This window comes from Meriones unguiculatus, chromosome 16 (assembly GCF_030254825.1).
Source record: "Meriones unguiculatus strain TT.TT164.6M chromosome 16, Bangor_MerUng_6.1, whole genome shotgun sequence".
NCBI classification, from domain to species: Eukaryota; Metazoa; Chordata; class Mammalia; order Rodentia; family Muridae; genus Meriones; species Meriones unguiculatus.
This window is the reverse complement of record NC_083363.1, coordinates 11,584,671-11,609,843: the sequence shown is the minus strand read 5'-3', so window position 1 is coordinate 11,609,843 and position 25,173 is coordinate 11,584,671. Positions and strand designations below refer to the sequence as shown.

At 42.8% G+C, this 25,173-nt stretch overlaps 1 protein-coding gene across 4 annotated transcripts in view; it reads left to right on the top strand.

Moving 5' to 3' along the window:
- The window catches only part of Pcdh15 (protocadherin related 15), a 1,462,904-nt gene extending 1,437,936 nt beyond the window's left edge, over positions 1–24,968 (top strand). Inside the window, exons 33-38 of one of the 4 annotated variants that reach the window (XM_060369370.1) lie at positions 1,477–1,494; positions 2,275–2,415; positions 4,476–4,481; positions 17,778–17,886; positions 18,870–19,988; positions 20,773–20,884. In XM_060369370.1, coding sequence (XP_060225353.1) covers positions 1,477–1,494; positions 2,275–2,415; positions 4,476–4,481; positions 17,778–17,886; positions 18,870–19,712 — 1,117 coding nt within the window. In that variant the 3' untranslated portion in view covers positions 19,713–19,988; positions 20,773–20,884. Of the gene's footprint in view, positions 1–1,476; positions 1,578–2,254; positions 2,416–4,475; positions 4,482–5,984; positions 13,150–17,777; positions 17,887–18,869; positions 19,989–20,772 lie in introns of those variants that run through there. The other 3 variants (XM_060369368.1, XM_060369367.1, XM_060369369.1) reach the window with 3 other exon arrangements.
- Positions 24,969–25,173: the final 205 nt, after the last annotated feature.

Here is a 25,173-nt window from a genome sequence, read left to right as displayed (position 1 = left end):
TATTTGGCTTACAGCCAGGACTAAAGCTCAACTCAGGAATCGAAAGGCAGGAACTGAAACAGGGACGGTGGAGGAATTCTGCCTCCTGGCTTGCTTCCAGGCTCATGTTTCCACTGCCCTTCTTAATATAGTCAAGCACCCATTCTCAGGAATGTCACTGCTCAGCTCTCCCACATCAATCATCAATCAAAAAAAAAAAAAAGTTCCACAGACTTACCTACAGGCAATCTGATGGAGGCACTTTCCCAGCAGAGGTCCTTCCTCACAGATGATGCTAGCCTGTAAGAAGTCGAAAGAAACACGAGCTGGAGCACCCATGAGCCAGTCAGAGAGCAGCCATTCCTCAATGAAGTCCACTCTTCCCACAGGTGTCGAGCTGACAACCATAACTAGGTTGTCCGTCACACCTTCTTTCCAATCACTAAGCAGTTTTCTCTCGAGTTGAATACAGTAAGTTCATTGCAAGTTGAGATGTTCAAGGTGTGAAGATGTTAACTGGATAATTTCCTCACAGAGGTCGTGTGGAGTTGCAGACATGATGTTTGGTCGCCACAGTTAAGCTTAATGTTTCCTTAACAAATCAACTATTATATTTAACTTAAAGTACCTCATAAACAGTGCTGGAAAAATAACCATAACTTACCAAGCCATCAATCTAGTATTAATTTCCATATTTATTCTGTTATGTGCTTTCTCTTTTTTTCATTCAACTGTTCCTCAAAGAAGTGTATCATAGCCTTATGTCAGTGAAATCAATATTCCTCTAAGGGAAAGAAACAAGCTCCTACAAACATCAGGTCATCCTCAAGTTTCCATTTTTTTTTTTTCAGTTTTTTTTTTATTTTTTTTATCAGTTACATTTTATTAACTCTGTATCCCAGCCGTGTCCCCATCCCTCATTCCCTCCCAGTCCCTCCCTCCCTCCCTCATCTCCACCGTGCCCCTTTCCAAGTTCCATTTTCTTATTAGATTTGAAGCTCATAGTTCTGAGGGTTTTTTTTTTCATTTCTTTTTTTAAAATTTATTTATTTATTACAATTTATTCACTTTGTATCACTGCTGCGGCCTCCCCCCTCATCTCCTCCCAGTCCCACCCACCCTCCCTCTTCTCCCCTACGTCCTTCCCCAAGTCCATTGATAGGGGAGGTCCTCCTCCCCTTCTATCTGACCCTAGCCTATCAGGTCTCATCAGGAATGGCTGCATTGTCTTCCTCTGTGGCCTGGTAAGGTTGCACTCCTCCCAGGGGGAGGTGACCAAAGAGCCAGCCACTGAGTTCATGTCAGAGACAGCCCCTGTTCCCCTTACTAGGGAACCCTCTTGGACACTTATGGGCTAAGTATCTGTGCAGGGGGTTTTAGGTCTTCTCCATGCATGGTCCTTGATTGGAGTATCAGTCTCTGCAGGACCCCCTGGGCCCAAATATTATAGCTTTGTGTTTTAATACTGTTTTTCTTACTCCATTTATTTCTTTGTAGTGGCTTCTTAAATGATTTGTAAGTCTGCAACAGTAGCAATGAGGGGCTACACATTCACTCACCAAACCGAAGCCCTTATCTTCCCTCTTATATCATTAACTGTATCCTTATGGGCTTGTTCAGGAAACTGTTTGCAATTTATAGCAAATCCTGTTATAAAGCCATTAGTGTCATATGTCTAATGTCACTTTGTCTTTCTTGCACACTGCTTTCCAAAACAGATTTAAAGTGTAAGTATAATTATGAATATTTTTGCACATGAATTTTTGTGATAGAAAATGAGAATTCACAGATTATATTGATCAAGCTGTCATCCCTGAACTGTGTATAATTTTTTTGGCAATTATTTGGGTTTGCAGTTTGGAGGTATGTACGCATGCGTGAGTGTGTGTATATGTGTGTGTGTGCTTAATCTGATTTTAGACAATTTATTATAACAGAAATATGAAAGGTGAGGTATGTTCTAATCATTTCTACCATTTGATGCTTTAATTTTAAGAAAGAAATACTGTCTAAGAGATATAAAACCACAGATCACCTCTAACACCAGCAACATGGGTATTAGTAAAAACTGCAACTTATTTGAAAATACTTCTGTGAATTCTACCGTTCCTTCAAGGGGCAAATATTTACACACTGAACGTGAGAATGCCTCTGTCCTATCAGTTTATTAGTCCAAACGTTTGCGTGTAGTCTAAGTGGGTCCCCCTGACAACAGAACCTCACTATTAAGACCAGTGAGCCTATCGGTCGTGGTCTCTAAACTGAGTCTTCTAAGACAACCTTACTCTACTCAAGACGCCAGGCTGAGTGCACGAAGACAGCGAGAATCCAGTCTGCCATGCCCGCGGCCAAACCTGCAGCCCCCGTGCCTGCGGCACCCCCACCGCCACCACCCCCAGGAGCACATCTCTACGAGGAGCTGGGAGAGAGCGCCATGTGAGTAGCAGGGCGGGGCATGCGTTGGGTGGCCTGGATGCTGGGAGCGAGCGAAGCTAGCTCCGCGCCTGTGCAGAACTGCAGCGGGAAGCCTCTCATACATTTCGTTACTGAGTCTAAAACAGCTGAAAAGTTGAGTTGAGAAACACTTTAGCTAAAAACTAAAAAGGGAACAAATCAAGGGAAAAAGAGAGAAAATTACAGAAAAGAAATAAAGAATACAAACAGTATCCGAGTTAGGCACAACTTCAGAGTAGAGTTTGGGTATTACAATTAATCTCCCAATCTTCACGAAGAAAAGCAATCAAGTGGGAGATTGTAATAAACCCAAACGGTAAGATGATATTTCCTGATTTGAGATTAAAAAAAAAAAAAAGCTCCCCTTTGACAATCAAAAGCAAATTCTGCAGTTTACAATCAGACGTTCTTAAGATACTATTTTAAGGTATTAAATGAAGGAAAGATTGAGATGTGGACTAGTCGGTGGCGCGGTGTGCTCTGAGCAGTCTGCTCGCTGCGCTGCTCTGAGGCCGCCTTCAGCGTCACCACACTGCAGGGTTTCCGAGCAATTGTAAGCCCCGCGTTTCGAGAGAGCTTGTTAAGGCACTGCTAAGGCCTCACAACTGCACGGCACACCCCGCATAGTCTTATTTGATTTATTGTGTGTTTATTTTAAAACTTCAAGAGCAGCCACCTTGGGGCAGGTTAAGCGAACCAAGTGCATAATTAGAGCCGAACTCGGGAAACTTTGTCATTGGTGCCTAAAGACACCAATGTTTCTCGTATTTACTCACAGGAGTAAAGCAAGGGTCAAGAGTCATGAAAACTGCTCTCCTACTGGAAAAAAAGCAGCTTAGACAGATGCGTGAACAGTATATGCAGTAGTGACAAAATGATATATGAAGCTATAAAATGTGTACAGGAGCTATTTTAGAGTTGTATAAATACATGTAATCTATAACGTATAATATGCAATATATATACATATATATTACGTAGGTTGAAGTTAAAGCAAAATTTAAAGCACAGCATTCTATTCGCACGCAGGATTCACTCCTTAATTGTGTGTTTTCACTTCCTTCGCAATCTACAAGCGACGCCCTCATTGAATTACTGGTGAAGTAGGAATTGAGCCAATATGATTTGATTCTCAGATTACATTCATCAGCTCTTCCCAGCAATGCTGTTCAGATAGAAAAGCATTTGTGTGGAGTTAGCAGTATTCGCATATGAGAACAATGACTGACATATAGATCTATGCAGCCGCTTTATAAAAAAAAAACGAGTTCACCCAACAGCATCTGCAATCAGTAGCCGTGGGTGAGGGCAAGTTGCAACTGACAGTCTTCAAGGGCCAATGGCACTTGAAAATTTGTAGCAGAAGATTTTCAATCATGCATAGAAGCATTTTAATTCTGAACCTTATGTCATTTTTAGAAATGCTTTATTTATTTATTTATTTATTTAGTTTTACTGTTGAAAATGTTTTGTAAGGATTCTAGCAAGCCACAAAATAAACTGGCTCCCAGGCAATTGCCACCAAGTATGTTTTAAGGAAGAAAAACAGACAATTTTGAAAAAAAAAAATCTTCACAAAGTAATTGATAACGTCAAGGAAATTTACCATTCTATAATATTCACCTAGTATCTAATATATTTACTTTCTTCCTGAAACCCAGCCTCATAGTCACACTGAGCAGTTTTTAAAGTTAAGACACAGTCATGATTCTTGCTCTTATTTACAATTTCTCTTTCATGATTAAGATAACCCACGTTTCACAAAGGTGAATCTTTATATATCTCCAGCAAATAAATTGTTAAATAAAACTCTGCATGAAACACCAGAGTAAAGGTCACAGTACTTTATCTGAAACATTATTAGATATTATCCTGGTGACTAAATGAAAAATAAGAAACATGCATTTTTTTCTCTCTTGAACTGTGTGTATTGTTTAAAGCAAGAGTCTGTTAATATTGCATAATCCTCTCAAATTAATGACAGCTAAAACTTTTTTTTCCCCCTGTCACATGTTTTCTCTTTCTCACCTGTGGATACCTAGGCATGAGTAAGTAAATAATGTCCTTCTAATAAGAGGCTGTTAGAAAGCAGGGGTGGCGGGGTAGAGCGAGCAACACTCCTGTCTGCACGGTGGTCCTCGTCTTTCAGGATGTAGGCATTCGTGTTTGGTCGGAAATCCCATCCTCCCTACCTGGTTTCCTTCTGATGTGACTGTGCTCACACACCACCAGGGACCGTGTCAAGACTGTCTTTATCTTTAATTCAGACATAGAGTCCTTTCGATCATAAGTGATGTGTATGATTACACAGATCACCTCTTCCAAAACTAATGGCTATGTAATTCCAAGTTACGTGATGTATTTTCAAACTAGCTTTCCAAGCTTGGGAAAAGTCCAGGTTGTCTGTTTTTGTCCAATTGCCTGTACCTCCTAAATTATTCAGGTTGGCTGATAATCCAGGCCCATTTGTGAGTACGCCTGCTTTGTCATCAGACTTCAAAGCTACTTATCATTTTATTGCCTACTCTGTCACTCCATTTTAAACAACTATTTAGTCCTTATCCAAAATATTTACACTTTATTTTCCTCTGGCTGGAGTTGAACATTAAACAACCGGCAAAATTGATTTGCTGTTGTGCTTCAGCTTGAAGGCAGAACCTTCAAGGGGGCTACGTAAAGTCCATGCCACCTAACCTTTCGGAAGGAAGAGTCCCAGGGCATGGACCCAAATGTCCTTCATGTGTGCCCTGCAACATTCTAACTGTAGTAAGAATGCAAATCTACTAGTGGCACTTTGCTCAGTATTCAGACCCAAGCAAACCACACAGGGAAACCAAAAGAACATTGTTGTAGCATAAATCATTTCATCCAGGGACTCTTGGTTGAAATTTGACCCGCATTATATTTGCAGAAAAATATAAATTCCACCTGCCTATTTGTGTTTTCAATATTTTAAAGTTACCAGGCATAAAATTTAAGCGGGAAGAGGTCTTTTTTTTTTAGTTCAGGGTCGTAGCACGAAGCTGGTTTCTCAGTTATGAATTTCGAGCTCTCTGAGGACTTTCCATTCTGTCTTTGGAAGCTGTCGTTCTTCTAACCCGGGGAGTGGGCTATCCCTTCCTGTATTGCCTTACAAATGTTGCTTTATATCAGAGACTATATTGATCTCCCAGAGTTACTGAGATGGGATGTGACGGGCAGTCCCTGACTGAGACCTAGCCAAGCATAACAGTGGGCCCTGAGCACACTCCAGCAAGGTGAGAGCACACAACCCGCCTGTACCTTCCAAAATCGTGGCTTACACAGGAGCAAGCACAGACCCAGACACTTGGCTGTGTCACACTAACTGGGGAGGGGAGAACAGTCTAGAGACTGTTTCTGGTCCTTCTCATGACTCTGGATTCCCCTGCCCTGTCTTTTCTAGAATAGGAACTTGACAGTGAGTTCTGCTCCAGTGCTTTAGCCTTTGTAATGTAAGATATGATGATAACCGTGAAAACGCCTTTCTTATGAAAGCTGTATCACAACTTGTCTCCTTCTTCTCTTTCAAGTCTTTTCCTTCTCTACCATTTTGAACAAAGCAGGGGAAATAACTCAGTCCCAGAAGACAGGACCAGTCACCAAGATGGGATGGCCTTTTCTTCCAGTACCACTGAGTCTCATGAGCCAGCTCATGTAGAGGGACCACTTAAGGACAGCCAGCCTAACCCAACAAGGACGTTCTCATTTCTCCCCGATGAGGATGATTTAAGCACCCACAACCCCCTTTATATGGAGAGCGTAGGTCAAAGGTCAACAGATTCGGGCCTTTCGCCGCTGAGGACAGATTTTGAAGAGCTGTTTTCACCCAGACCACAAGTTAAGAGCCAGTCTCTGAGGGGCCCGAGAGAAAAGATCCAGAGGGTGTGGCACCAGTCCGTGAACTTTCCAAGGCGGCTGCTGTGGAAAGCTCCCAACAGGCCAGAGACCATAGACCTGATGGAGTGGCAGGTCACCAGGCAGAGAGTTGAACGCCAGAGCGCCAGGTCCCACCCACCCCGGAAAGGTACCGAAGATGCCCATGGGCCAGGGAAGGAAAGGGGACCCCGAGACACCCTGAGCATCCAGCAGGCAGAGCAGGGGACACCCCTGTCTTCGGGCTCCTCCTTCTCCTCCTCTTGGTCTCACTTCTCATTCTCAACCCTGCCAACCATTTCTAGAGCCGTGGAACTCCGGTCAGAGCCCAGTGTGGTCACCTCTCCCGCTGACTGCACCCTGGAACTTTCTCCTCCTCCGAGGCCCGGTGGTGTAAATTCCCTGGGCTCTAAGAGAGAGACTCCCAGTTGGGCTTTAGACAAGGAAACGGAAAGAAACTCTTTAGAGTTGGTTCCCCATCCTCCTAACATCCCTTCCTCCCTGGCACAGCCTCCTCCACCTCCTGCTGCCTTCACTGCCCTCCCTCTCCCCCTCTCTCCTCCTCCCCGTCTTCTTACATTTCCCATCTCTGGCCCCCCTCCTTCTTCCCTGCCTCCTCCACCACCATCCCTTCCTCCTCTTCCGCGGCCTCCAGCCCCACGCCCCTTCCCACCGCCTCCCTCATCCTCTTCAGTGTGCACCGCCCGGGTCACACGCGCCAGAGAAACTGCATCCTCCACGAGCGCAAGGCCACCAGCATCCAAAGCGCTGTGTGACGTGGCGCCCCACAGACACCCGAAGGGGATCCTCAGGCACGTGACCAACCTGGCAGCACTCGAGAAGTCGGTGTCCAACATGTACAGTCACATAGAGAAGAACTGCCCGCCCGCAGGGCTCCCGAACCCCCACACGCTCTGCCCCCCAAAGGAAACGGACGTGGAAGGCACGTGTGACCAGAGCCAGGGAGGACTGGTCAGGGTCGTGGAGGGCATTGACCAGCAGCCTCACAGTCAGTCCACGTCCTTGTGATGTTGGGGGATTCTTTCCTGGATCTCAGTCCTCCAGAGGAGCACGGAGAATTTGAACGTCAGTCAAAGAAGAGCCCACCGTTTTAATCCCAAACTCAGTGCAATGCCTTTCTCCCTCCACACCTTTCATTTCCGTTAACATCCTCGCCACTAACTCATAGGGTAGATTTACCTTAATTTTTTCTTAACTCCGAGGTAGCATTATTTGTCCTACATTTATTTAAAAAGTAAGTAACCTTATCTGTTTCTAATGGGGGAGATGTGGGCATGAAAAAAGTACTGATCCGACTAAAACCAAAGGCTTGTTGACCTTGTTGGTGGGTGATGTTCCTTTTTTTTTTCTTTTTTTTTTTTCTTTTCTTTTCTTTTTCTTTTTTTCTGACAGTAGTTTTACGTGAATGTTCTAGCAGGGGGAGAACAGAACAGCAGGCTGTCGGTAATAGTGCTCTCTCTTTGGCTTGTTATTTCCTTGAAAAAAAAAGAAATGTTTCCCAGGTAAAAAATGTTCCTTAGATGTGTAGGGAATGACAGACAGCAGGAATTTCTAAAGCAATCTCAGGTGCTATAAGATGCAGTTATCCGTTTTCTTATGATAGCCTCCATTCGGGCTTGTTTTGATCTCATTAGTAGGCTTCCAGACGATAAATTCTCTCTCGTTTTTTCAGTTGCTGTTCTATTTCTTTATCCTGGTGCTTTCTGTTTCCTTCCTTATGATGAAAATAAATCTCATGCCGTTGACTTTTGTAAGACATCTTATTTTTGTCAAGGGTGCCTAAAATGCTATTTAACTTAGCCCTTTCGTATTATGAAATCACCTCCTTATTTATAATTTTCAGATTCTTCTTTCCAAGAAAATATTCTTTGATATCCAATTGACTTGATAAATAAAATAAAATCACTTTTTAAATGAAGAGCTGTTATACGTGGTGCATTATCACCTTTATGCTCAGAAGTCTGCTCCTCCTTTTAGGTAGAAGATAAAGATTTATTCCACAGGGAGAAAGTCCTATCGTTGCAGTAGTTGTTAAAATACCCTGAGCTCAACGGATTGAATTCTGAGGAACTGTTGCTAAGCTAAGCTCCGCTGTCTTCATGAAGCAAATACATTTATTATCTGTACAGATACAGGCACACGATACAGGCATACGTAACCATCAAATAACTATTTTTTTTCCACGAAACACACTGAATAAATTTTAACTGCTAGAAGTCCCTACTTTTGAAGCAAATCCCTTTATTTGTTGAACTCTAGAATTGTAGTATTTGCGAAGATAAACCCTGCACGAAGAAAGGTGCAGTTCTGAAATAGTTCTGTGCGCTGTTCTAGAACAGCTCAGACAGTCACCACGGCTTCTGTCACTTCAAGAAGAGAACAGCTGTTTTCTTGAGATATCCCAGCCATGGTTAAGCTCGTCTTGGGCTTCTGTGAGTCCACAAGGGCTGAGAACTCTGTACTGTGTCATCGCTGAGGTGGTTTTTCTGGTGGTGGTTTGTGGGGTTTTTGTTTGATTGGTTTGGTTTGGTTTTGGTTTGAGTTTTTTGTTTTGTTGTTGTTGTTTTGTGGTTTGTTTGGGTTTTTTTTTTTTTGGCTCTTAAAATTTGGGACAACCTTTCAATAATTTGATGTTCATTCCTAATTAACAAGAATAAGTAAAAGAGCAATCAGCAATCTTACTTATTCTCAGTAGCCCATCTGCTTCAGATACTTTTCTTCCAAACCAAAAGAAATTATTTCCTGGGATTCATGATTGTGTTTTGTTTTATTTTGTTTCCTTTTCTGTTTTTCACGGGAAAGCTTCCCTTGGAGTTTTTGTCAGTAGCTGGGTAATATGCTTGAGAACTTATAGGATATGGTAGATTCTGACAGGGTGCTGTTGAGAGTCAGTTAAAATATTAAAATATTTTCTACTTGAGTCCTATAGAGATTACTTAGATATATAAGCCCACAGACTCCTTCTCTCCCTCCTTTCCTCTGCATTTGTTAAGGTCTTCTTGGTGTATAAAGGAAGGATAGATAGTTTATTTGAAAGTCAAAGACAACAGTTTCCACACATTTGCCATCGTTAAGATTAAAGGCATACAGACCTCAGATGTAAAATGAATAATTGCTACACACAATGTAATAGTTACGTGAAAAGATGCGTTGATATTATTTGATTGGTTTTGTAATTATCAACAGTCATGCCTTGAAAGGACACAGAAAATTATAAATATTGATTGTGTTATATACCTCTCCTAGGTAAGTTTCTGCCTTTGAGCTCAAACAGTTACCCAGTGACAACACCAGAACCTGTCAGTGTGTGTGTGTGTGTGTGTGTGTGTGTGTGTGTGTGTGTGTGCATATGTGAGAGGGGGCTAAAGTGTGTGTGGGGTGTGTGTGTGTGTGTGTGTGTGAGTGTATATGTGAGAGGGGGCTAAAGTGTGTGTGCGTGTGTGTGTGTGTGAGTGAGTGTTTGTGAGTATGTGTGTGTAACTGCTTTTGAGAGAGAATCTCAATCTTGTCTCATAACCGACAATGGCTTCAGACTCACTATGTAGTTCACACTGACTTTACACATACCAATTCTCCTGCCTCAGCCTCATAAGTGCTGGGATTCTTAGGCATGAGCCACTAAACCAGGATATTGAAAGGTTTTTTTTGCATATTTAATAAAAGGAGAAAAATGAAATATACTAGGAAATAAAATCTGTCTGAATATTTTAGCTGATATGTGAGACTCATCAATAGGATGAAGTCCCAAATACGAGCTGTGTCTGATTGTCTCTGACTGGAATAAACCTGAATACGTATACAGTTTTGTGAGCATCGGCAGGATCGTAATCCCCACGTGTGTTGGCAGAAGTAGATAGACATTCTGTGGACGTCACTGTGGAAACTTTCAGAAAATGAACTGTTGAGGAATCCTTCACACTTCGCTGGCCCCATTACCAGTGGCTTCACTGGGCTGTCTGGTGGCCCTTTAAGACACTCTGAATCTATAGACTCATCCTGCAGAACACTGGTTCTCAACCTTCCTAATTTTGTAACCTTTTAACACGGTTATTTACATTGTGGTGACCAACCCCCCCCAACCATAAAAATTATTTTGTTGCCCCTTCATAACTGTAAATGTATACTCTTACAAATCATAGTTTTTGTATTATGGAGAATCTGACCGGCAATCCTTGTGGGAGGCATGACCCACAGGTTGAGAACCGCTGCAGAGACATGGCTGCCTTCTCTGCAAAGATGCTCTTGTTGAGCCGCACAAAGCCATGGCTTTAGCTCAGTGATATTTACAGCGCAGTCGTGCGCAAGATCAGTAACATCAGTGTAGCAATTAAATGCACAGAAAATGAAGAAAAATCTCGTAATTCGTGGCACCCGTGCTGTCACACTCCCAAGCGCAGACAAATATTGCACAACTTGTGCTTTGTGCGCTTTACTTATCCTTTTGTAGTTTTGAATATTAGAAGCTAAGAAGAACCTCAAAAGCAAGTAAAGTAGATTGTTAAAAAAGTAAAGAAGGTCCTCGATTGTATCTTTTGGCACTGTTAGAATCAGGTTGACACATATAGACAAAACAATTGCATTCGCATGAAAGAAAATAACCTGAGGATGGACCAGCCTATCCGATTTTCTGTTTCATGATATGATATTATTCATATCAAGACTTGTACAAGACCCAGCATAGGATGCCATTCTGCTAGCTGATCATAACAGAATCAAAATGAATTATCGCATATTATTTTTAAGTTGTTCTCACATTTGTTTATCCAGCACATGTGTGTGCATGGGGAGGGGAGCACATGGATGATGACATGGATGTAGATAGAGGTTGGACCACAACCTTCATGAGTCAGTTCTTCCCTTCTGTCGTGTGGATTCCAGGGATTGACTCCGTTTATCGGGCTGCATGGCAGATACCTCTCCTGCTCAGTGGATATATTTTGTAGGTCGTACGAGAGAAAGATCTGTGAGGATATCTTTTTAGCAATTCAGGCACAACACGTGACCTCATCTTAATAAAATTAGAGGCAGTTATGTCCCCGTGAGATGATTTTTAGTAAAATTTATCATATTTCCTCTGATTCTCCTAAGTGGCCCTTATCTGTAATTCGCTCTGGTCTGAAAAATCCATGCGTTTAACACAAGTTTCCATTTCTGCCTTTCAGGGGAGGCTTTGCGCCAGAGGTAAGGGCTTTATCATGTGGTGGAGCATCGAGCCTGCAGGGAAAGCATTTGTGTAGTGTGTAGGACTGATTCTTGTCCTTTTGAAGCTAGACTATCTGCTTCTATTCTAATCAAAACTTTTAATGATGTTTTTCTAATGTGTTTTCTTTCTCAATGTTGCTTCTTTGCTTTGGAGTTTTAAGTCTATCATTCGGGGTATAAACAATGATCAGTGGCTGACATGCCCATGGACGATGTCTTTGTCCTGAACTGTAATCTTGGGACTGTGATATCACACTAAATTTGTTTCTCTGGTTCTACAGATATAAGCTACAAGCTATAAAGTTACTTAACATTGTTTTTTTAACAGTCCAGGTTTCTCTCTAGTCCAAATAGTTTAAATATCTACTGCCATACTATGAGAGAGCTCTGAGTTTTATATTCCACTTCTATGATTCAGTCTACAGAGAACACAGTGAGGATTCTAACCAGTAGTGATGGATGGGATTTGTGAGCGATGGCATCAGTGAAGTTATTGGGAGCCTACTTTGATTTGGCACATAGCTTCTCAATCAAAGAGGGGTATAAATACATTCTCTGTAGCTTGTCCTTTGGAATAAATAAATACACACACACACATGCACACATATATATTAGACTATGTATATTCATACTGGTAACCTATATGAAGAACTAGTTCTCAGGAATTATTGTAACACATAACAGGTCAGTTAGAATTGGAGAATAACTAACCTAAAATTCCTTTCCTTTTCAAAGAGTAATGTATCTAAGTGCTCCTTTTGAGCAGCTGGTTCACAGACAGAATTACTTCTGGAGCTGCCTTCTACCTTCCCAGGCCACTCAGGAAGATATGCCATTTAACTATTTATTCCCAAAATTTGCTAACCTAAAATTTGATCATGTATTAGTTCCCATTTGGTCGGAGCATAAATTATCATGAACCCTACTGATACTTTGACACAACTCATTGAATGAGTAAGAGTGAAAAGAGGCGGTAGAAGGCCCTACAAAGTTGGGGACAATTTCCTGACTCACAAAAGTCTTTGAAAACACATTTGAATGTGAACCATCCATATTCTGTTTTTTGTTTTGTTTTGTTTTGTTTTTCATGTGGACATGAAGATCATGTCTTAAATATGATCCCAAGGATACTGCATCTAGTCACTCCAATTTTCTATTCTTCCTAGTAGACGTAATATTTGCAATGAAAAGTAAGATGATAAACAACTTGAATCAAGGTTTTAACTTGTCAAAATAGCCCTGTGGCATTTATTTTTAGAATCCCAAGTAATTCATCACACTATGAAGCTTAAACAAAAATATCTTTATAGAAGTTGGTTATTAAAGTTATTATAAATTTGTTAATTAAGGTCACCAAATTAAAACAAATGGCTTTGTATATACCTTAGGTTCCCAAAGGATTATTTAAAATAGTATCTAATAGTTTGGCAGTGGGCATGTGAATGATGATTCATACATTAAGCAACAGGTTCAAGCTGTAATCTGTATTCCTCTCTTCTCAATTGCATTCTGCATTTCGCATCTGAATTATTATCTAAATCTTTTCCTGTTTTAATTTTCTTTGGCAGCATCAACTGCTGAGACCTTCTCTTCTTAAACCTGAGGTATCGATTTTCGCTTTCTTTTCAACCTCACTAAATCTTTACAATGACTTAATATTCCTGTGGGCAGAGGGGATGGCCTCCTATATGGTCCCCGTTTTACCAAAGAGAGAAAGTGCATCTTCAAATTTAAATAAGTAAGCAATAAAAAGAAATCAATTCTCAATCGCTTGCTGGCAGCTAAAATTACAAATTTTTAGCCTCTCTCTAGAAGAGCATTTCTCAAATTGTGGGTTGCAAGCTTTTTGTTGGGGTCAGCCAACCCTTTCGCAGGGGTCGCCTAAGACCACCGGAGAACACAGATATTTACACTAGGATTCATAACAGTGGCAAAAGTACAGCTATGAAGTAGCAGTGAAATGATTTTATGGTTGGGGGTCACCACAACATGAGGAGCTGTATTAAAGGGTCGCAGCGTTAGGAAAGTGGAGAACCACTGTTCCGAGGTTCAGATGAGTGAAGTTCCCCCAATCCCATCCACTAATATCTGGAGCCAGGGCTGACCAGGGGCTGGGGATCATCTAAACGTGGACTCCTCACCTCACTCAAGTCAGACTAAAACCAGGCAAAGATGAGGAAGGTTCCAACATCTGTCCTGCTCCCTTCAGCACGTGCACGAGTCAGTGTTTCTCCTGCACAGTAAGAGGTATTTTCAGAGTCACACAATAAATACACATTCTTTTGCTTATTTGTTATATGCCTCTAAGACCAAAAAAAAAAAAAAAAAAAGAATGTAAAGCAACATTAGTTTGAAATACTTAGATCCTTTGTGATTAATTTAGGCTTTTGATAAACACTTACAAACATTTGATTCTTTTCTCTAGGAACAGTATGTAAAAAGCTTTTCTTATTTTAGATTCACACATACATGCACGCATGCGCATACACACACACACACACACACACCAAATATGGAGAGAGGGAACAGAAATATATAAGTTTAGAGTTAAGCTTTTAATTAAAAACTTTTGTCAAGAAAACTTCCCGGATGACTGAGCCAGAAAACTCAGGGTTACAATCCACATGACCACACACAGCCTTCAGTGAGACAGTCTCCTGACGAGCACTATCGCCTAAAATGTTGACAGTCAATTCCAGTTCCTGAGCTTTCAACCAACAAGCAGGGAGAAGCTAAGCAAACAGGACTGAAACTGTTATGACTTACAGCAGTTTGAACATCTACTATAGCAGTGAGAGTCTGAGTTAGCTTTGCGTTCTGTGTGTGTCAACAGCAGAAACTAACCTTAAAATAAAATTAACGGTTAGATCCACTCACACAACCATTTTTTGGTTCACTAACTAGGGAAGGATGCAGACAGGGCCTGTGAATACAGTGACAAAGCTGAGTCCAGTCATCTGCTCAGCCCTGGGATTTTTTTTTTTTTTTTTGTCACTAGAACTTCCCTCTTTTTTTTTCTTTTTTTTTTTTTTAATCAGGTGTCATTCACGTTTTTGTTAGCTCCTGCCTCTCCTGACCAAGCTTGAAACCACATGGTATCTCACTGTGCTCTGAGGTCCCTGTTTTGTTTCCTTCTAACCTTGACCATATTGAAAGTGGTTACAGCAGCTAGCAAGACCTGAGTCTTATTCTTACCATAAAAATTAGAAAGTGCAGGTGTATCTGAACTAAATCATTACTAAAAATTACATTTAAAGCAACTTGGAGGTTTCTCCTTGGTGCCTTGTATATATTAGATTAGGCATTCGTTAATTAAAAGTGTAAAAGGGGCATTCCTGAGATGGCTACTTAATGTAACCCATATAATTTGGTTATTGGTCACTTAAAAGTCCAAAGTCACTGGTGGGAAACATACCTGTTTCTCAGAGTCACTTAAATCTAAGCTTTAACTTTGTCCTCGTTTCTTACTGCCTTTCCTTCATTTGATGCCTCCCTTCCTATGATGGAAGGTTTGGCTGGACTAAAACCAGCAGCTACAAAGCATACATCACCCACTTAGAAACCTCAAGAGTGCACTCACGTTCATAACCAGGACGTGGGTTGACTTTGAGCACCGATTTTTGTCATCCTAAGTGCCCTCCAGGCTTGTCACACACACTGGTGAAGATTACATCCCTTCTGAGCTCCTGTAAGTGGGATACCACCTTGAGCTCCATCCGTCCTTGACCTCAGCCTCTTTGCCCGTCCTGTGCTGCTGCAGGTCACTGGTTTCTCAGACTTTCACATTGGTTCTGATTTTGTGAAGGATATGCCGCGGCATACATTTTCCAAAAGTTTTTTTCAAATTTGCATCTACCCCTCCACCCAGAATTGCATGGGTACTGGTCGCCCACTGTCCACCATAACACGGTATTGCTAATTATTTCTTAAAATGTTTATCCCAATGAGCATACAAAGTGAGTTTCAACATCACAGCTGAATTGTCTTTTTTTTTTTAAGTGGCAAAGTCATTTTGCCACTCTATTATCGTAGAAAGGCGATCGCAGACCTAGGACCCATAGGAAGCCGGCTGGAAATGTGCGTGAACAGACTTCGTGAAGTGAGAGCAAGGCGGGGCTGGGTTTCAGGATGATGCTGAGTAGGACGGTAGAGCAGAGGGGTGGATGGGTAGTAAGCAGAGCTCACGGAAGGCAGGAAGCACCACCAAGATTCTGAGAGCGCCCAGCAGTGCCGGGCATCTGTTTCACAAGAAAAACCCACAACCCAGCTTTCCAGTAGAGTTCTTTGGTCAGGGTTAACCGCAATTAATCCTTTTGAATGATTTGGCAGGTTATGACGTAACTAAGCATCGTTGTCCATATTTATCACATGGATGATGGGCTCCCGTGCTTCCTATGTGGTTCTCCATGCTCTCACAGAAGGGCAGTAGCTCTTGATTCATGCCACACCCATGTTAACAAAACCAGTTCCTAGCAACAGCAGATTATCTGTGTATAGCAACCTACTTCCCTTTGGATAGTTACTTTTCCCTTCCCCCTCTCTCACTCCACTGTAAATTCTTTGCCATCTTTATTAATATAATGGAATTAAGAAGCACGTGTGTGGGAAACTGATTTCACAGCTACCCCAGCTGTTTTTCAAAGCACAGATCTCTATAAGAGCCAAGCTTGAGAATTATCGAGAGTCAGAAGAAATCTTAGCAAGGTATAAAAGCAAGGGTTTGTTGAAGACATCTTTAATCCTAGCGTCAGGACTAAACTGAAGTTCTTCCTAATGTGTGAATTACTATCAGAGGATGTAAAACGTTTGAGGGAGCAGGGTAACAAGACCATTAGCAGAAAGACAGAACAAGTTAGGCCAGTGTAAGAATTTACCTCGTGCATTTAGCCAAATAATAAGCTGCCGTGGAATTTAGTGTTGATTATTTCAATCTCTGAAGTTACCTAAAAGCACGTAAAACTACTCCCCTGAACATGTCTACAGTTTTATAATCAGGAAGACTGTGCTGTCCCATTCACACAGGATCTAACAACAAACATATTCCATGAAAACAGCTGAAATTGTGAGAACAGGAGTATGTTAACCAACACTTGACATTAAACTTACTTTGACAGGAGCATTTGGAGAGACACAAATTGTAGGTATGGAAATCTCACTTAAAACTGAAATATGTGAAGAGTTTATTTAAAAATGAAAATTTTTCTTTTTGAACAATAGGAGCTATCCATGGAATCTGGGATTGATCCTGGCCAGGAATATGGACAAGATTATTACAGTTATGAGCATGGGTACATCTTCAGTTTTTTTGTTCAAAATTATATTGCATTCTTTTTTATAATAACTGGAAGTTATTATTACTAAGAGTTTATTTTAAAAAATGTCATTGTCCCAGTTTTATATTTGAAAATTAATAGAGTACCTGATTTTTTTTTTATGTTAGTCAAGTTCTCACCATTTTGCTACTTCATTTATGATGCTTGTATTTCTGGAAATGTGCTAAGAAGGTTCATAATAATTAAAATGGAATATAGAAGTCAAACATGTTTGCTCAATTCCTGAATTCACCATTCATTCCATATGCTGTGTTTAGCATTTTTTTCTAACCATTCTACCTGAAGTTGTGGGCCAGAGCAGTGAAAAAAAACAAAACAAAACAAAAACATGAAAACAGAAAATGTATTTAAGACTCTAGTAACAAGTTTGAAAATGGAGAGAGTTAATTTTGCAAACCTAAGCCTGCTATCTACAAAAAAAAAAAAAAAATACAGAATGAAAATGCCATACAGGGCATGTTCCATGCAAACTGTCAAATAAACACAGATTTTTGCTTCCTTGGTGAGATACACATTTGTATATAGAATCTTTCTTGTGTCCTTAGTTCTCCATTTAGTTATGAAGTATTATATCTTCCTTTTTCCTGCTTCTAGTCTCTCCCCAAATTTACATGTGAAATAACAAATATCTTCCTTATTATTCCAGGGAACCATTATGGCGAAACAAAACAAAAACAAACAAACAAAAAAATCCTCTGGCTGTCAGGTGGTGGTTCTTAACATGTAGTCTTGTGTTTTAGTTTGGTTTGGTCTGGTTTGGTCTTTAGAAGGAACCTAATAGGTCCTGTCTAAGTGTCTGTTGATGAGATGATGAAGAAAAAGAAGAAAGCAGAGATCACTGCGGTAGGTTCTGCACCTATGAAAGGGGTCTCACGGTCCGAGTTTACGTTGCAGGTATGAGATGCCCCAGTACGGGAGTCGCCGCCGCCTGCTGCCACCACCCTCCCCGGAGGAGTACGGCGAAGTGGTCCCCGAAGCTGAAGAGGAATCCGAAGAGGAAGAGGTAATTGTCTGACTTTGTCTCGTAAAAGTGGAAAGGCGATGGCGGTTCCTTAGATCCGGTTTGACCAGCCTCCTGCCGACTATTCCAAATCTGAGAATTCCTAATAATTTAGTCTTCGTTTTCCGAAGAAAGTTAACAGTGCTGGCCATTTTATTCTCTTGTCTACGGAGGAAAGTTCTTTAACTCTTTCCGGTTTACTTCCTTCTGTGTGAAAAGCTAAACAACTGAAAAGAGATTGCAATCAAATATGCTTTCTAAAGTCATGAGTGTGTCTCCATAAAGACAGTGTTAAGAACCAAATAGGTTAGGAATTAGACAATACATGGTAGCTCTTGTTCTTGCCCTACATGAATAACTAAAGATCATGAAAGACACAGTCTTCGTATTTCAGATTTCAGAGAATAAAATTTCCTCACTAATGTTTTTAAAGTACGGGATTCATTTCTAAAAGACATGAATCCTTCCTTTCAAATCCTTATACCTTGCCCGCAATATGTGTTTGACAAACAGTCCTCCCCTCCACGAAATGACTGTTAACTGCATCTCTAACTGCTCCAAAATTCAACAAGACAGGATTTTCAGGAACTTTTAAATTAACTGATGCATATTTCCTTGACTTTTAAAGATTCTGAATCACAGCAGGAAGCTAACAAGCCAAATCTCTAGAGAGGGAAATGGCACTTGATATTTCTTTCTTGGACCAAGATTTAAAAAAAAGAAAAGAGAAAAAAGAAAGAAACTATGAATAACAGCAAAGGGAGGCCATTGGTTTGGGTGTGAATACTATAAAGCCAAGATAAAATAACTTATTGCCTGCCAAGCTAGCTTCTCTCTATCATCAGAAAAGAGTATTGTCATTGGTTTTTAGAAACTATTTTCATGGTTTCTAAAGATGAATGAATCTCTGCTTAAATCGTGAGGGACAGGATCGCGTCCCAACCACCCCCAACCTAACGTTTGAATTGCACTCTCAAAACTTCCAGGAAGAGCCAGAGAAAGTTAAAAAGCCCAAGGTTGAAATTAGAGAACCTAGTGAGGAAGAGGTGGCGGTCACCGTAGAGAGGCCGCCGGCCGCCGAGCCCACCTTCCCGACGTGGAAGAGAGCCAGGATATTCCCCATGATCTTTAAGAAGGTCAGAGGTCTGGCCGAGAAAAGGGGCGTCGAGCCGGAGGAGGAGGACCGCGACTACCTCCAGCTCGAGGTCGACCAGGAGGCCGCCACGGAGAGCACCGTGGAGTCCGAGTCCGAGTCCGAGGAGGAGTCCAGCGACTACACGGAGTACACGGAGACCGAGTCGGAGTTCAGCGAGTCTGAGACCACCGAGGAGTCCGAGTCTGAGACGCCCTCGGGGGAGGAAGAGGAGGAGGAGAGCTCCACCCCGGAGTCGGAGGAGTCCGAGTCCACCGAGTCGGAGGGGGAGAAGGCCAGAAAGAACATCGTGCTGGCCAGGAGGAGGCCGGTGGTGATGGAGGAGAGCCAGCAGGTGAAGGGCAGGAGAGAGGAGCCGCCTGCAGTGCCGGAGGAGGAGGAGGAGGAGGAGGAGCCGCCGCCGGAGGAAGGCAGGGAGCCAGCGCCCCTGGACCAGTCCGCGGACCTGGAGGCTGGAGGTGCTCCGGAGGGGGGCAGCCCGGAGTCGGCCTCCGCGGAAGGGGGCGCGGAGAGCGAGGAGTCTGAAGCAGAGCTGAGCGGCAGCAGCAGCAGCAGCGAGAGTCTCTCGGGAGGGCCCTGGGGCTTCCAGGTGCCCGACTACGACCGAAGGAAGGACGCCGCAGAGCCGCAGAAACCCCCGGGGGCAGAGGCGGAGGCCTACAACACGGCCCTCTAGGAGGAGAGGCGGCAGTAGGTGGCGTTTGCCGTGGTGTGCGCTCCCCCGCGTGCGGTGCCCTCTGTGTGTCTTCCCGGACGCCTCTCCTCTCGGCGGGGTGGGGGCTTGGCGTGACTCGACTCTGGCTCGCGAGCAGAAGGGAGAGAGAGAAAGCGATCACCTCCGCTGGCCACACTTAGGGCAGAACTGTCTGCTCTCTGCTGGGCCGGCGAACAGGGAGCCGTCGGTGCTGGCTGTGAGGTGGCATCGCCCGGGACCCCTGAGTGTGACACCTAGGTAGGTGGCCTTTGCCGGAGCAGACGCCAGACAGACAGCAGCGAGGCACTCACAGGGGCCACCGTTTCTGCGTACTTCTGCTCGCCAGCTCCCACCTTCAGATTCTGTCTTCCTGAAAGTGGAGAGGGACTGCGGTTTGTGTTGGGTTTGAAGTATCTTGTGACCTATCACAGCTTTTCTTCTAGGCAGATGAACGCCGCTAGTTAAAAATATTCACACGGAGACCAGAAAGCATTTGCATTCGGTGTAAAGAGAGCCTTTGCGTCCCCCCCAACACACACACACACACGCGCGCGCGCACACACACACACACACCACCACCACCACCACCACCACCAAGCACCATATTGTTTGGAGAAAAAAAAAAGTAGTGTTGCTTACGTTTTGGTCTTCACCGCTTCTGAAGCGATGGTTGGTTAAAAATAAATAAATAAATAAATAAATAAATAAATAAATAAATAAAAAACTGAGTCTGTTCCTGGCTTTCTGCTTAACTTCCTGAACGGAAGCTGACAGTCAGGAAACAGTGAGCTGGGACTTAGAATGTGCATGATGCGCTTTTCTCTTCACATCTCAGGGTTCTTGCCATGTGAAAAGAAAGTGTTTCCTATTAGATCTGCTTCCTCCAGACCCAGCAACATTTGTCCCAAGACGTTCAGACTCTGCAGAATCCAATCCCCGCTGAGAATTTGCCTCGCCGCCCTGCCAGGTGTTGCGGTGGCTTGCTCGAGCCTCCGGTCTCCCCTGAGAATGACTGGCGTACTGTTCTTCTCTCTTTCCTCAGTGGGCAAGAAGGAGAATGATCAAGCTGGTGGTGGACGGAGAGTACGAGAGCAGCTCGGCCGGGGAGGACAGCGCCCCTGAGTCCCAGAGGAGCAGGCCTCGGAAGCCAGCCGGCAACCTCAACGGCAACATCTACATCGCGCAGAACGGCTCGGTGGTGCGGACCCGCCGCGCCCGCCTCCCCGACAGCCTGGCCGTGCCCTCCCCCGGGCTGCTGGGGGGGCGCGGGAGAAAGGCAGCCAGGCCCGCCGTGGCGCGCGAGGAGAGCGTGCCCCTCAGCACCCTGTTCCAGGGCCCGTTTCCCGCCGAGCAGGCGAGGAGGACGCCCACCCTGGTCACCTTCGCCCCGTGCCCCGTGGGGGCCGGGAAGCCGCCGGGGACCAGGCTGACCAGCACAGCCGGGCTGGAGCCCGCGGCGGACAGGGGGCTCGCCAGAGAGGGCGTGGAATTCCATGGTGACGACGCGCCATCAGAGGAGGAGCAGCTCTGGATGGGCCTCCACATACCAATGACCAAACTCTGACCGATAAAGACGACAGAACTTGGTTTTTACTTCTTTTTAACGAACTGCGGTTTTTATTGTCCAAAAAAAAAAAAAAAAATCAACCCGTGCACAGCCTAACACTCCGAATGGTCTGCTTTACAATAAGAGAAAGAGAGAGAGAGAGAGAGAGAGAGAGAGAGAGAGAGAGAGAGAGAGAGAGAGATGGCATATGTATCGATTGATTGTTAGTCCCAGAAAAAAAAAAATCTTCATACACAGAGTCAGTTCATTAAATAGCCTATTACTTCAAGGTCTGGCCGTCTTGTTGGATCCTGAATTCGTTTTCATTGTAATAAACAAGAAATCACTTGGTAGAAATCACTTGTTTTTTTTTTGTTTTTGTTTTTTTTTTTTTTTTTTTTAGTTAGCGTAGACTGTATTCCATTTCCGGGTTCACAGCACATTTTTCGGCACAGGCAATTTTATTTTCTATGGGGTAGAGGATTTTTATAGGTATGAGGTTTCTACAGATACCGTCTGCACCGCGCTGAGTTTATAAACGAAAACAGACTTGCAAAGCAGCAGTTCAGGTGAGGGCTCCAAGTTGTTTTTAATCCTGAAGTTACTTTCCGTACTATGCATAGTGAAGTTTTAAAGATTTTGAAGGAGTACTTACTTTCGGCCTTAGGGAGAACATTTGAGGCCAAAGCTTTAAAAAGAAAAATACAGCAGCCTAATTTACAGTTTCCCCCCCCCCCCCCGCGCGCCGCCCCGGGGCACACTCTATCCATTCCAGATGTGGTAAATAATTTAACAGCTGGAACTCTTTGGAGCAACTCACTCTGAGCAAAAGCTTAGCGTGGAGCGGAGAGGATCGAATTTGCTTCTAGAACCCAGGCTCAGCGGATGAGGTGGCAAGACAGAAATCTCGCTTAACCTGACTAGGCAGAATGATCGCACAAGCCCAGCATACCAGTACGAGTAAGGGTCACAGATTCATACAGTGTGTAGAAGGCCCGTCTACACAGGCTGCTGCTTCGTTGCGTTAGCGTCTTTAACTGCTCCTGCTCTGGTTTGTGTAGAGATTATTTTAGCGCACATGTTGACGCGCTCTGGTTCAGAGCCGGAAGATGATGGTCTGCAACATCTGTCGTATCAAAGAGCACAGTCTTCGTTCCCCACCTCTGAACAAAGCACAGTGTTTTACCGTTAATGTAAACGATAACAAAACATCCTTTGGAAAAATCTCCTTGTGTTCTGCGTATTCGGCAGCATTAGAAAGGATGGCTAATGCAGGCTGAGGGAATTCGGAATTTTATGGACTGTCTTGGTGTGGTACAGATATGGTTCGCTTCAAATCTCGCCGTGCGGTTGATCAAGTTCATGTTTCAATTAAATTCCCTCAGGCACGCCTGTTATGTGGTTGGTGAACCGAATAGTGCATTATTATTTATGGCCCTTACATGGTACAAATTAAAAAAAAAATGTTTTTGCAACATTACGCTCGTATTTGCAAGGTAAAGGAACTATTTTCATGAACTTGCCAATTTCTCTGACTAATGTGTTTTTAGTTCAGGTACCTGAACATATTTTGAATAATATCCTGACATCTCATTCTATTGGGAATTAATTCCTCTTTACACCTTTAGAAAACCAACCAGCATTAATAGTAAGGATGGAAATACAGAATCATGTCCACACCCACAGACTTATTAACCAGGATGTACATTTTCACTGTATCTAAGACAGTTTGTGCACATTGAAGTTTTGAAGCAGTGATGGTCATATTCCTTTAAGCACCAAAGCAAATTTTTGTTGCAAAAAATATCTTGTATGGATATCAAATTGAGCATTTATATTTCCTTACTAGCTCAGTCACTGGTCGCTAAATATAATTTAATATTTTTATGACATTCCATGTAATGTTTACTAGCTTCCCTTGGTATTTTTTTGTACATGCTGCTCTGTATATTTTTTTTCTTTCTTTCTTTAGCTTCTGGATGTGAAATTTAACTGATTTGTTGCTGTTCCTTTCACAATTTTTTTCCCCTTCAAGTCATGGTTTCCTATATTTTGTCAGGGAAGTCTGTAGTGTTTTATGCTTGGGTTATTGCTCTTGAAAAAAAAAATAAATTTGAGATGGGGTTAAGATATAAGGATTTCAGAAAAGCCATGTGGATCTCAGAAAATTTCTGTAGCCACTGCTAAGACATGAGAGTACAATTCTGAAGATCAGTGTTTTTTGCCAAGACTAATGTCCTAATACGGTGGAAAACACTGCATTTTCAAGACCACATTTTGTAAAATAATATGCAGCTATTAAAACCTAGGGGGCATTCGTGAGTATTTCAGCACTCACAAAATTATCGTTTTGATACAAACGATCACGAAGCTAATATTCCTAGATGAGCAGCCTTGATGTAGATCAAGCAAATCAAATATTTGGTTGATATGTTTGGAGAAGAGAGACTACACTAAAAGTCTGGCTCGATACTCCTGGATCGGCTGAGTCATTACACTCACAGGACTTCGGATAGTCAATAAAATCCAGACTCACGGTTAAAACCGCAAAACACAGGAGAAACATGTAGGTACACTTAATCTTAAAAAGAGTTAACACAGGTGGCATTTACCTGTGAGTGTATATAAGGAAATCTGGGGCTGATTTTCCTAGAGGGGCGTAGGACGTTTCTTTTCACTCTTGTTCTTAACACCAGCTTTCAATAAGGAAAAAGATCCTGCAGCTCCCAGCACACCAGCGCACACAGCAGGCACCATCTTAGTTCTGTTGTAAACTGCAACTTTAGAAGCCTGGCAGACCTGAAAGTCAGGGAAGAAGCAGAAACAGTCAGTGAGGCAGGGTACCGGTCACTCAGTGATGACCATCTGCTCACAGTGCCCTCTGAGTCTCCAGAGAGCTCGCACAGAATTCCAACAGGAGGGCAGCCCAAAGGACCTTCCGAAAGTACTGAAAAGGGCTTGCCTGGACAGTCCCACTGTCCGCAGGGATAGGAAAAAAACGTCACGTGACCTCTGTGGTTCCTCCCAACAGTCGCTGCGGCTGCAATCAAAATGTTACTAATAACATTCATGTATCACAAAGCAGGAAGTTGCTGATTCACGAGAAGGAGCCATTGTCTTTCTTCGTGCCGTGGGCCTTCTCCTCTTATTCCTTGTTCTGCCTTGTTCATTGCCTGGGCTTTGTGCAGTAAGCAGAGCGTATGAACGAACCACTTCAGTTCACTGCTGAAATGGGCAGGAAGCGCTAGGAATCTATTCTCAGGGCAGGTGCCTCCTGCGCTGTAAATACCACAGTGGTGCATCTGAGGGGTTAGGTCAAGTCGTATCCAGGACACTGTTTCGTATCGAAAGTTTCGCCCTATTCCAGGGTGATGACATGAGTTCCTTGCTGTATTTCTCTTGTTTTAGCATTAGTTGACTTTGCTTCCCCTTCCCACTCCTTTTTTATTTCCGTTGAAGTCTAGGAAGTTTATGGTAAGTTAAGCACATGTTTGGAGAATGTGAATGCCGCTTATACTTTGAGAAATTATCAGGACATCAATTGCCTTCCCAATCTCTTTACCCAAACACCTGTTCTTCCTTAAATATTATGTTGCTGTATGGAGAAAATCAAGTGTAAAGTTTGAGTTAAAAGTACATTGTTATACATTACACAAAGTTTTACAAATAAATTTCTATTTCAAAAAGATGTCTCATTATTTTACCAGATTAGAGATAAAATCAGCAATTATTTTCCCATTTACGTGTGCAGCTTAATTTTACTATTACAAAATAAAAATTTTCTCTCATAATTCTTACCTTTAAAAACTGTGGAAAAGATATATATTTTAAATATTAATTCCCATTCTTTTTTTCATTTCAACCATGTGTTCATGTCCCCATGTCTTACATAAGTAA